Here is a 12,527-nt window from a genome sequence, read left to right as displayed (position 1 = left end):
GGACAGAGAAGCCCCCGGAGGTGGATGTGGGGGGCACATACTTTTCTCCATATTAATGTCTATGGATGTAGAGGAAGACACAGAAGCCCCCGGAGGTGGATGTGGGGGGCACATACTTTCTCCATATTAATGTCTATAGATGTAGATGAGGACAGAGAAGCCCCCGGAGGTGGATGTGGGGGGCACATACTTTCTCCATATTAATGTCTATGGATGTAGATGAGGACAGAGAAGCCCCCGGAGGTGGATGTGGGGGGCACATACTTTCTCCATATTAATGTCTATGGATGTAGATGAGGACAGAGAAGCCCCTGGAGGTGGATGTGGGGGGCACATACTTTCCTCCATATTAATGTCTATGGATGTAGATGAGGACAGAGAAGCCCCCGGAGGTGGATGTGGGGGGCACATACTTTCCTCCATATTAATGTCTATGGATGTAGATGAGGACAGAGAAGCCCCCGGAGGTGGATGTGGGGGGCACATACTTTCCTCCATATTAATGTCTATGGATGTAGATGAGGACAGAGAAGCCCCTGGAGGTGGATGTGGGGGGCACATACTTTCTCCATATTAATGTCTATGGATGTAGATGAGGACAGAGAAGCCCCCGGAGGTGGATGTGGGGGGCACATACTTTCTCCATATTAATGTCTATGGATGTTGATGAGGACAGAGAAGCCCCCGGAGGTGGATGTGGGGGGCACATACTTTTCTCTGTATACTGCATGTATACCCCACTCCAGGTAATGAGGCTTTGATCCCCGCGGTTCTGGTGGGGGTCGGTGAGCGCTGCCCAGGAGGCAGAGGGGTTACGTCGGTGCGCTGCCGGAGTGAGCAGCTTGGTGAATATTCGGGGAGGTGGGAGCGGCCATTGTTATACATTACCCGAGCTTCAATGAAGGAAGTGAGAGCAGGTGATCGGTTCTGAAATTGGATTCAGAGTTTTTCTGGGCAGGAACCTGAGCCTGAGTAATACACCCCTTCAGTGCCGCAGTCCGGACCTGTGTTGTGAAGGGGTTAATAGTGAGGAAAGCACCAAGAGCCTCAATCCTGACTATTGTCTATATTCAGTGGGTCTGTTTTATAGGGCCAGGGGGGCACTGTGATCACTGATAATAATAATGCCCATGTGTCTCCTCATACTGCTCCTGTGTGGCCGGGGGTCACTGTGATCACTGATGATAATAATGCCCATGTGTCTCCTCATACTGCTCCTGTGTGGCCGGGGGGCACTGTGATCACTGATGATGATAATGCCCATGTGTCTCCTCATACTGCTCCTGTGTGGCCGGGGGCACTGTGATCACTGATGATCTTAATGCCCATGTGTCTCCTCATACTGCTCCTGTGTGGTCGGGGGGCACTGTGATCACTGATAATAATAATGCCCATGTTTCTCCTCATACTGCTCCTGTGTGGCCGTGGGGGCACTGTGATCACTGATGATAATAATACCCATGTGTCTCCTCATACTGCTCCTGTGTGGCCGGGGGGCACTGTGATCAGTAATAATAATAATGCCCATGTGTCTCCTCATACTGCTCCTGTGTGGCCGTGGGGGCACTGTGATCACTGATGATAATAATACCCATGTGTCTCCTCATACTGCTCCTGTGTGGCTGGGGGGCACTGTGATCAGTAATAATAATAATGCCCATGTGTCTCCTCATACTGCTCCTGTGTGGCTGGGGGGCACTGTGATCAGTAATAATAATAATGCCCATGTGTCTCCTCATACTGCTCCTGTGTGGCTGGGGGGCACTGTGATCACTGATGATAATAATGCCCATGTGTCTCCTCATACTGCTTCTGTGTGGCCGGGGGGCACTGTGATCAGTAATAATAATAATGCCCATGTGTCTCCTCATCCTGCTTCTGTGTGGCCGGGGGGCACTGTGATCAGTAATAATAATGCCCATGTGTCTCCTCATACTGCTCCTGTGTGGCCGGGGGGCACTGTGATCACTGATTAATAATAATGCCCATGTGTCTCCTCATACTGCTCCTGTGTGGCCAGGGGGACACTGTGATCACTAATAATAATAATGGGGCGGCAGCTCTGATGACTCGGGTTCTGCGGATGCGTCTGATCTGGTGACTCGGGTTCTGCGGATGCGTCTGATCTGGTGACTCGGGTTCTGCAGATGCGTCAGATCTGGTGACTCGGGTTCTGCGGATGCGTCAGATCTGGTGACTCTGGTTCTTTGGATTCGGCAGATCTGGTGACTGGTTCTTTTGGATTCGGCAGATCTGGTGACTGGTTCTTTTGGATTCGGCAGATCTGGTGACTGGTTCTTTTGGATTCGGCAGATCTGGTGACTCTGGTTCTGTGGGTTTGGCAGATCTGGCGGCTCGGGATCTCTGGGTTCGGCAGATCTGGCGGCTCGGGATCTGTGGGTTTGGCGGATCTGGCGGCTCGGGATCTGTGGGTTTGGCGGCTCGGGATCTGTGGGTTTGGCGGATCTGGCGGCTCGGGATCTGTGGGTTTGGCGGATCTGGCGGCTCGGGATCTGTGGGTTTGGCGGATCTGGCGGCTCGGGATCTGTGGGTTTGGCGGATCTGGTGGCTCGGGATCTGTGGGTTCGGCGGATCTGGTGGCCCCGGGATCAATGATCAGCTTGTTGGGAAGTTGGTCTCAGAACTCGACCTGTATGGCCTTGGAGGCCTTCACACATTCCTCGCGTCTGTCCCGGCATTGTGGTTCCGGTCCTCGGCCGTCGTCTGCTCCTCAGTCTTTGCCGCAGCTTCCCGGCTCCTCATCTTTGCCGCAGCTTCCCGGCTCCTCATCTTTGCCGCAGCTTCCCGGCTCCTCATCTTTGCCGCAGCTTCCCGGCTCCTCATCTTTGCCGCAGCTTCCCGGCTCCTCATCTTTGCCGCAGCTTCCCGGCTCCTCATCTTTGCCGCAGCTTCCCGGCTCCTCATCTTTGCCGCAGCTTCCCGGCTCCTCATCTTTGCCGCAGCTTCCCGGCTCCTCATCTTTGCCGCAGCTTCCCGGCTCCTCATCTTTGCCGCAGCTTCCCGGCTCCTCTTCTTTGCCGCAGCTTCCCGGCTCCTCTTCTTTGCTGCCTCCTTGTTGTTAATAATATTAGAGTCGTCTGACAGGATTTGTGTAGGTTTGGTGTCAGTGTGCAGATAGATCCGGAGCGCGCGCCTCTCCCCTCTGCCGCTCCATGAAGTGAAATGTCCTCGTAATTTCGGGGAGGTCACAGCCTCTGGATTTTGCCCTTTGTGTGTTGTTTTTGTGCGCGGCGTCTGAATGCGCCACAGATGCAGACTTCTTTGATCAGCCATTGTCTCAGGGCTTAATAGTTATGCAAATGAAGCGAGCGGAAGTTGGCAGAGAAGCGGGCACCGAGCGGGCAATGGGGAATCCATATTCCCTTCCCTTATTTCTGTGACAAATACAAGCTGAGCCTGTTTTTGTTTACTGACGTCTTTCCAGAAGGAGAGATTATCTGCAGCCTCCAGCCGGGGTCTCGGGGGGCGCGGGGCGATGATACCAGTGCTTAGATCTGGACGACATTCGCTGAAAAATAAAGTGTTTCTCTGATAATTATAACTGGGTCCAGGGGCCACGAGGGCGGCGGGAGAAACCGAGACCACGGCTAGAAGTGGACGTCTCTCCAACCCCAGGGGGCACCGCTCATTCTTCATCTCCACAATGTCCAGTGGGGGCTACGTGTCTATTACATTAGTCGCTGAGAGAAAGGAGCACATGTATTATTTTCCTTTCATCAGCTGGATTATCGCCCTGCGGGCTCCACCACATAGATGCCACAATGATGCCCCAGGGCTGCGCATGTCACATTGTTACTGTAGGAAAGGCATGGGCAGGATGAGCTGACAGACTGCTGGATGGCACCACTTATCGCCGGCCCCTCTCCGCCACTCTCTCGCCCGCCGGCCCCTCTCCGCCGCTCTCTCTCGCCCGCCGGCCCCTCTCCGCCGCTCTCTCTCGCCCGCCGGCCCCTCTCCGCCGCTCTCTCTCGCCCGCCGGCCCCTCTCCGCCGCTCTCTCTCGCCCGCCGGCCCCTCTCCGCCGCTCTCTCTCGCCCGCCGGCCCCTCTCCGCCGCTCTCTCTCGCCCGCCGGCCCCTCTCCGCCGCTCTCTCTCGCCCGCCGGCCCCTCTCCGCCGCTCTCTCTCGCCCGCCGGCCCCTCTCCGCCGCTCTCTCTCGCCCGCCGGCCCCTCTCCGCCGCTCTCTCTCGCCCGCCGGCCCCTCTCCGCCGCTCTCTCTCGCCCGCCGGCCCCTCTCCGCCGCTCTCTCTCGCCCGCCGGCCCCTCTCCGCCGCTCTCTCTCGCCCGCCGGCCCCTCTCCGCCGCTCTCTCTCGCCCGCCGGCCCCTCTCCGCCGCTCTCTCTCGCCCGCCGGCCCCTCTCCGCCGCTCTCTCTCGCCCGCCGGCCCCTCTCCGCCGCTCTCTCTCGCCCGCCGGCCGCTCTCTCTCGCCCGCCGGCCGCTCTCTCTCGCCCGCCGGCCCCTCTCCGCCGCTCTCTCTCGCCCGCCGGCCCCTCTCCGCCCCTCTCTCTCTCGCCCGCCGGCCCCTCTCCGCCACTCTCTCTCGCCCGCCGGCCCCTCTCCGCCGCTCTCTCTCGCCCGCCGGCCCCTCTCCGCCGCTCTCTCTCGCCCGCCGGCCCCTCTCCGCCGCTCTCTCTCGCCCGCCGGCCCCTCTCCGCCGCTCTCTCTCGCCCGCCGGCCCCTCTCCGCCGCTCTCTCTCGCCCGCCGGCCCCTCTCCGCCGCTCTCTCTCGCCCGCCGGCCCCTCTCCGCCGCTCTCTCTCGCCCGCCGGCCCCTCTCCGCCGCTCTCTCTCGCCCGCCGGCCGCTCTCTCTCGCCCGCCGGCCGCTCTCTCTCGCCCGCCGGCCCCTCTCCGCCGCTCTCTCTCGCCCGCCGGCCCCTCTCCGCCCCTCTCTCTCTCGCCCGCCGGCCCCTCTCCGCCCCTCTCTCTCTCGCCCGCCGGCCCCTCTCCGCCCCTCTCTCTCTCGCCCGCCGGCCCCTCTCCGCCCCTCTCTCTCTCGCCCGCCGGCCCCTCTCCGCCCCTCTCTCTCTCGCCCGCCGGCCCCTCTCCGCCCCTCTCTCTCTCTCGCCCGCCGGCCCCTCTCCGCCCCTCTCTCTCTCTCGCCCGCCGGCCCCTCTCCGCCCCTCTCTCTCTCTCGCCCGCCGGCCCCTCTCCGCCCCTCTCTCTCTCTCGCCCGCCGGCCCCTCTCCGCCCCTCTCTCTCTCTCGCCCGCCGGCCCCTCTCCGCCCCTCTCTCTCTCTCGCCCGCCGGCCCCTCTCCGCCCCTCTCTCTCTCGCCCGCCGGCGCCTCTCCGCCCCTCTCTCTCTCTCGCCCGCCGGCCCCTCTCCGCCCCTCTCTCTCTCTCGCCCGCCGGCCCCTCTCCGCCCCTCTCTCTCTCTCGCCCGCCGGCCCCTCTCCGCCCCTCTCTCTCTCTCGCCCGCCGGCCCCTCTCCGCCCCTCTCTCTCTCTCGCCCGCCGGCCCCTCTCTGCCCCTCTCTCTCTCGCCCGCCGGCCCCTCTCTGCCCCTCTCTCTCTCGCCCACCTCACGGGGTCGGGGCTGTGACCTCACGGGGTCGGGGCTGTGACCTCACGGGTCGTGGCTGTGATGTGAGATGCAACTGGCGGTTTGTGCTGTTTTTGCTTACATGCCTCTTTTTTCCTTTACAGGTGCGCGGTGGATAACAGAGTGACCCGCGTGGCCTGGCTGAACCGCAGCACCATTTTATACACCGGCAATGACAAGTGGTCCATAGACCCCCGGGTAGTACTTGTAGCCAACACCAAGACCCAGTACAGCATTGAGATCCAGAATGTGGGCGTTTATGACGAGGGACCCTATACCTGCTCCATACAGACAGACAATCACCCCAAAACCTCCCGTGTGCACCTCATTGTACAAGGTAAGTGTCACAACCATCAGGTCACTATTGCCGTTTCCTGCAGGCTCTGGAGGGTGGTCAGGACCGGTGCAATATTCTGCAGGCTCCGGAGGGTGGTCAGGACCGGTCCAATATTCTGCAGGCTCCGGAGGGTGGTCAGGACCGGTCCAATATTCTGCAGGCTCCGGAGGGTGGTCAGGACCGGTCCAATATTCTGCAGGCTCTGGAGGGTGGTCAGGACCAGTGCAGTGTTCTGCAGGCTCTGGAGGGTGGTCGGGACCGGTGCAATGTTCTGCAGACTCTGGAGGGTGGTTAGGACTTGTGCAATGTTCTGCAGGCTCTGGAGGTTTGTTAGGACTTGTGCAATGTTCTGCAGGCTCTGGAGGGTGGTTAGGACTTGTGCAATGTTCTGGAGGATGATCAGGACCGGTGCAATGTTCTGCAGACTCTGGAGGGTAGTTAGGACTTGTGCAATGTTCTGGAGGATGATCAGGACAGGTGCAGTGCTCTGCAGGCTCTGGAGGGTGGACAGTGCCGGTGCAATGTTCTGCAGGCTCTAGAGGGTGATCAGGGCTGGTGTAAACCTCTGCAGGCTGTGGAGAGTGGTCAGGACTGGTGCAATGCTTTGCAGGCTCTGGAGTTTGGTCAGGACTTGTGCAATGCTCTGCAGGCTCGGAAGGGTGGTCGGGGCTGGTCCAATGCTCTGCAGGCTCTCTGCAGAGTATGGCACTGTGTTTTGCCACTGTTTCCTCTATCTGCCTTGCTGCTTTGTGCGACCTTAATCTCCGTTTCCCGACCATTGTTAGCGGCTTAATTGCTTGGGCATGGCCGCTGTACATCTACGCTGCGGAGGTGGAGGGTCTGTGAGGGGAGTCAGACGTTCAGGATTCAGGGGGGGTTGCACTGATCCTCCGCTGTGTCACACGTAGATAAGGGGAGATGGGGGGCATTTCTACACATCCCGCAGAGGCAAAATTTTCTCAGTTCATTGAAGATTTAATCTGCAGTTTCCTCTGGGAAACTGAGAGAATTATTCCAGAAAAGCAACAGAAGCTGCGATGCGACACCGCACATGAGTAATATGTATGTTCTATACCGCAGGTCGGGGGATTATATGACATACCGCAGGTCGAGGTGTCAGGGACGCCAGTGGCATGACACCGGGGAGATCACACACTATCCCACCACTGCCGTCACTTTGTCAGGATTGAGTAGGGATTCGCGCACACATGATCCCGATTACTCCCTACGTAGTTATCCGCAAGCGACCAGTGAGCATATGGCGTGCATACCTCCGGATCCCAACACATGGAATATGTGTATAGTCCCCCGTACGACCACTGGCAGCTTCACGATAGCCAAATTATTATTATTCGCTGCCACCACCGACCAGCTTTTAAAATATAATGCATGCCTGATAGGACGCCTGCTTTCTGGTAGCGTATATGGCTTCGGGGGAGGAACGATTACAGAACAAAAGAATCAGGACGATTAAATTTTAGATTTAATCCAAAAGGGTGGCAGAGTTTATGAAAAATATACAAAGATTTTACAAACTGAGACAATACAGTATAGAATATACAGTTACACAAATAAAAAAATGGGGTTACAGAAGAACTTAATAAAGAGATCGCAGAGACTATTCAGTTTAGCTGGAGGGGAGGCATTCCAATGACCGGTCAGTGAACGTGACCCTTTGCTTATAGAATCTGTAATGCACACGCCCGGACTGACTGGCGTGTGCGTGTTTAGTGGTTCCACTGTGCCATGAACCGGAGAGTGCCTGGAGGGGCGTAACTAAGTATCTGCCCGATCCGACCAAGGTCGCACGACGGCATACGACGCCAGTGCACCAGGGAGGAACCGAGCAGAGGAACCAGGGTCTACTCCAGGTCAGACTCCGAACACGGCTGTTGACCCACACCGGGGAATACAGGAACAGGCAGACTAGAGCGCAGGCTGGGTAGGGTCCAGTACAGACTGGAAGGCAAAATTCAGAGCCGCAGATGCTGTCAACAAACAGAGTAAAGCGAAACCGCAGGTGCGGTAGACAAGGCAGAGTAGAGCGAAACCGCAGACGCGGTAGATAAGGCTGAGCAGAGCGAAACCGCAGACGCGGTGGACAGGGCTGAGCAGAGCGAAACCGCAGACGCGGTGGACAGGGCTGAGCAGAGCGAAACCGCAGACGCGGTGGACAGGGCTGAGCAAAGCGAAACCGCAGACGCGGTGGACAGGGCTCAGCAGAGCGAAACCGCAGACGCGGTGGACGGGGCTGAGCAGAGCGAAACCGCAGACGCGGTGGACGGGGCTGAGCAGAGCGAAACCGCAGACGCGGTGGACGGGGCTGAGCAGAGCGAAACCGCAGACGCGGTGGACGGGGCTGAGCAGAGCGAAACCGCAGACGCGGTGGACGGGGCTGAGCAGAGCGAAACCGCAGACGCGGTGGACGGGGCTGAGCAGAGCGAAACCGCAGACGCGGTGGACGGGGCTGAGCAGAGCGAAACCCCAGACGCGGTGGACGGGGCTGAGCAGAGCGGACAGGGCTCTGTTCACACGGAACAGACTAGAAGGGAAAGGCAGAACCAGATACCCACAGGGTACTTGCAGTGAAGTAGCGAGTGGACCACAAACGGAAGTACAGTGACAACGAACAGGAGTAGGTACGAGTTCAGACTCTGCAGAAAAAGGAAAGGTACGGACATAGAGAAAAACAGGAAACAGGCTAGAAGAGTATTCAGACAAGAACAGACACAGTAGCAAGATACAGGAGCGGGTCTAGGTATGCAGCCCCTAGAAGGCGGGAGGAACAGGCTTGGAGCGTGTTCAGACAGGCCTGGAAATACAGCCTCCAGGAAAGGCAGGCAAGCAAACACAGAAAGGGACCTGGCACATTCAGAGTGAAAGAGCACACTGAATGAAACACAATGCTCAGGCAGGGATTCATTGGAGCAGCTGGGTTAAATACCAGGTGACAGACAGCAATAGGCTGAGTACGCACAAGGGGTGTGCCCGCAGCAGGTACAAGAAACAGGAAGTGATCGGGCGCCGCCCTTAAGCAGCAGAAACAGAGGCAAGCAGACAGCATGGAGGGAAGCCAGGCTAGCAGACTGGACTGGAGATCAAGTGCGCGCTCTTGCACAGTGGGAGATGGACCACTATGCAAGGACGCCGCCAGGTATGTTACAGAATCTATACCTCCCGGCAACGAGTACTAACCTACCTTCGGCTGGGTCTTTTATGTCGAAGGGGGGAACTCGCTCACACACTCCCCTATGATGACATCACGTGGGCTGGGCTCCAGCCTTCATATTTTTATTAAAAATATCTGGCTTCTTCGATAACTTCTCGCTGGTTGATCGCAGAAGCCCGAAAGTGATACCATATTTTCCATTATGAATTTTCCTTTCTTAGGGACTACACATGGCATAGCTGTGGTCCGTCATTCTGGTACTTTTGCGCCACAGCTCACTGAAGGGGCTCATAGCTACGGAAAATAAGCGTATTGTTCCTTAGCTGACCCTGCCGCTAAAAATACGTGTCCCATTATTATCGGAGTCATGGAACTTCCAATATTCAATATTTCGTGTCGGTTCCTGCCAGACTGAAGATTGCTGTTCAGCAAAAGGGGGAGGCCCCGGGGGTGAGAGGGAATTCTTTTGAAGCCCGGGAGTACATGCTTCTCACCTAGATGTAAATTTATCACAAGCCTGTGTCACTGGAAAACACTCACATGTTAATTGTTAGTCACTCCATTTGTGCTAGCATTTGTCTACAAGCCACTTCTCCTGTGTGTGCTAATTTGCATACAGACAGCTGTTTAGATTGTCAGCTTTTCTCCTCTGACAAATGGTATAGGGCAGGGCTCGACAAACCCAGGCGCCTGGTCGCCAGTGGCGCCTAGAAAATGTTGCCTGGTGCTTGAGGAGTTGAGAAGAAAAAAAAATTACTCTCAATCCAATCCCACCTCCTGCACGGAGTCATCCAATCGGAGGAAGCAGGGACAGTATCGCTCAGGCCCCCTTATGCTCCGGGACTGGACAGGGAGAATTGGGTTACGGGGGAAGGATCGCTGTGGCCGGGGGCCCGTTCTCATCTCCCGCTACCTGTGTAAGTACATACAAAGGCCGTGCTCCCCGGGGAGACGCCGTGTGTGAGGGGGTCTAGATGTAGACAAGTTTGCTTAAAAAAAATTCTGGCTCCTAAATTTTTTGGCTGGCTCCTAGATTCTGAACAACTTTGTCGACCCCTGGTATAAGGGAGGAGGGAAGAAGGGTTTGGGAGAGAGAAGAGAGCTTTTCAATCGGTCTATGACAGAGGATATGACGTATTGCAAGTCGTGGGGATTATATGACGTGTCGCAGGTGGGGGGGATTATATATGACGTGTCGCAGGTCGGGGGATTATATATGACATGTCGCAGGTCGGGGGATTATATATGACGTGTCGCAGGTGGGGGGGATTATATATGACGTGTCGCAGGTCGGGGGATTATATATGACATGTCGCAGGTCGGGGGGATTATATATGACGTGTCGCAGGTCGGGGGATTATATATGACATGTCGCAGGTCGGGGGATTATATATGACGTGTCGCAGGTGGGGGGGATTATATATGACGTGTTGCAGGTCGTGGGGATTCTATATGACGTGTCGCAGGTCGGGGGATTATATATGACGTGTCGCAGGTCGGGGGGATTATATATGACTAGATGGTGGCCCGATTCTAACGCATCGGGTATTCTGGAATATGTATGCGGCCGACCGGGCGCGACTAATCAGCGAAGCAGTGTTTAAATGGGTTGTGCACTACTTTAAATTAACCCCCCCCCAATGTATCCCCCTGGGGCCCCTAATAAATGTTGTAATTACGTCATGTCAATACTGCTTGTGACAACATCGCTGACCACGTGGCAAGTGTGAAGGGAGGACCGATGAGCGAGGCCGCCGGTCGGGGTTCTTCAGCTGCGAGCAGCCGGGAGATGAGCCGCTAACGGCCACCATCTTGTTCTGAAATCCCGCGTCGCTGATTGGCCGTGGCCGGACCAGCGACTCGGGATTTCCTGGATGGACAGACAGACGGGGATTATATATGCTGTATCGCAGGTTGTGGGGATTATATATGATGTATCGCAGGTCGGGGGATTATATATGATGTGTCGCAGGTCGTGGGGATTATATATGACATGTCGCAGGTCGTGGGGATTATATATGACGTGTCGCAGGTCGGGGGATTATATATGACGTGTCGCAGGTCGGGGGATTATATTTGACATGTCGCAGGTCGGGGGATTATATATGACATGTCGCAGGTCGGGGGATTATATATGACGTGTCGCAGGTCGTGGGGATTATATATGACGTGTCGCAGGTCGGGGGATTATATATGACGTGTCGCAGGTCGGGGGATTATATATGACGTGTCGCAGGTCGGGGGATTATATATGACATGTCGCAGGTCGGGGGATTATATATGACGTGTCGCAGGTCGTGGGGATTATATATGACGTGTCGCAGGTCGTGGGGATTATATATGATATATCGCAGGTCGGGGGGATTATATATGACGTGTCGGGGGGATTATATATGACGTGTCGGGGGGATTATATATGACGTGTCGGGGTATTATATATGACGTGTCGCAGGTCATGGGGATTATATATGACGTGCCGCAGGTCGTGGGGATTATATATGATATATCGCAGGTCGGGGGGATTATACATGACGTGTCGGGGGGATTATACATGACGTGTCGGGGGGATTATGCATGACGTGTCGGGGGGATTATACATGACGTGTCGTGGGGATTATATATGACGTGTCGCAGGTCGGGGGATTATATATGACGTGTCGCAGGTCGGGGGATTATATATGACGTGTCGCAGGTCGGGGGATTATACATGACGTGTCGGGGGGATTATACATGACGTGTCGGGGGGATTATACATGACGTGTCGGGGGGATTATACATGACGTGTCGGGGGGGATTATACATGACATGTCGCAGGTCGGGGGGATTATATATGACGTGTCGCAGGTCGTGGGGATTATATATGACGTGTCGCAGGTCGGGGGATTATATATGGCGTGTCGCAGGTCGGGGGGATTATACATGACGTGTCGGGGGGATTATACATGACGTGTCGGGGGGATTATATATGACGTGTCGGGGGGGATTATACATGACGTGTCGCAGGTCGGGGGGATTATATATGACGTGTCGCAGGTCGTGGGGATTATATATGACGTGTCGCAGGTCGGGGGATTATATATGGCGTGTCGCAGGTCGGGGGATTATATATGACGTGTCGCAGGTCGGGGGATTATATATGGCGTGTCACAGGTCGTGGGGATTATACATGACGTGTCGGGGGGATTATACATGACGTGTCGGGGGGATTATACATGACGTGTCGGGGGGATTATATATGACGTGTCGCAGGTCGGGGGGATTATATATGGCGTGTCGCAGGTCGGGGGATTATATATGACGTGTCGCAGGTCGTGGGGATTATATATGGCGTGTCGCAGGTCGGGGGATTATATATGGCGTGTCGCAGGTCGTGGGGATTATATATGACGTGTCGCAGGTCGTGGGGATTATATATGACGTGTCGGGGGATTATATATGACTTGTCGCAGGTCGGGGGATTAT

The 12,527-nt window shown here is 56.4% G+C and overlaps 1 protein-coding gene across 11 annotated transcripts in view; it reads left to right on the top strand.

Moving 5' to 3' along the window:
* Positions 1–12,527, top strand: part of NTM (neurotrimin) — a 943,285-nt gene that overhangs the window by 804,444 nt on the left and 126,314 nt on the right. For all 11 annotated transcript variants that reach the window (XM_073657491.1, XM_073657489.1, XM_073657487.1 and 8 more), the window contains exon 3: positions 5,664–5,896. In XM_073657491.1, the coding sequence (XP_073513592.1) occupies positions 5,664–5,896 (233 nt within the window). The remainder of the gene's footprint in view (positions 1–5,663; positions 5,897–12,527) is intronic.

This window comes from Phyllobates terribilis, unplaced genomic scaffold (genome assembly GCF_046119375.1).
Source record: "Phyllobates terribilis strain yellow unplaced genomic scaffold, ASM4611937v1 Scaffold_12__6_contigs__length_324123572, whole genome shotgun sequence".
Taxonomy (NCBI): Eukaryota; Metazoa; Chordata; class Amphibia; order Anura; family Dendrobatidae; genus Phyllobates; species Phyllobates terribilis.
This window is presented reverse-complemented; position numbering and strand designations above follow the sequence as displayed.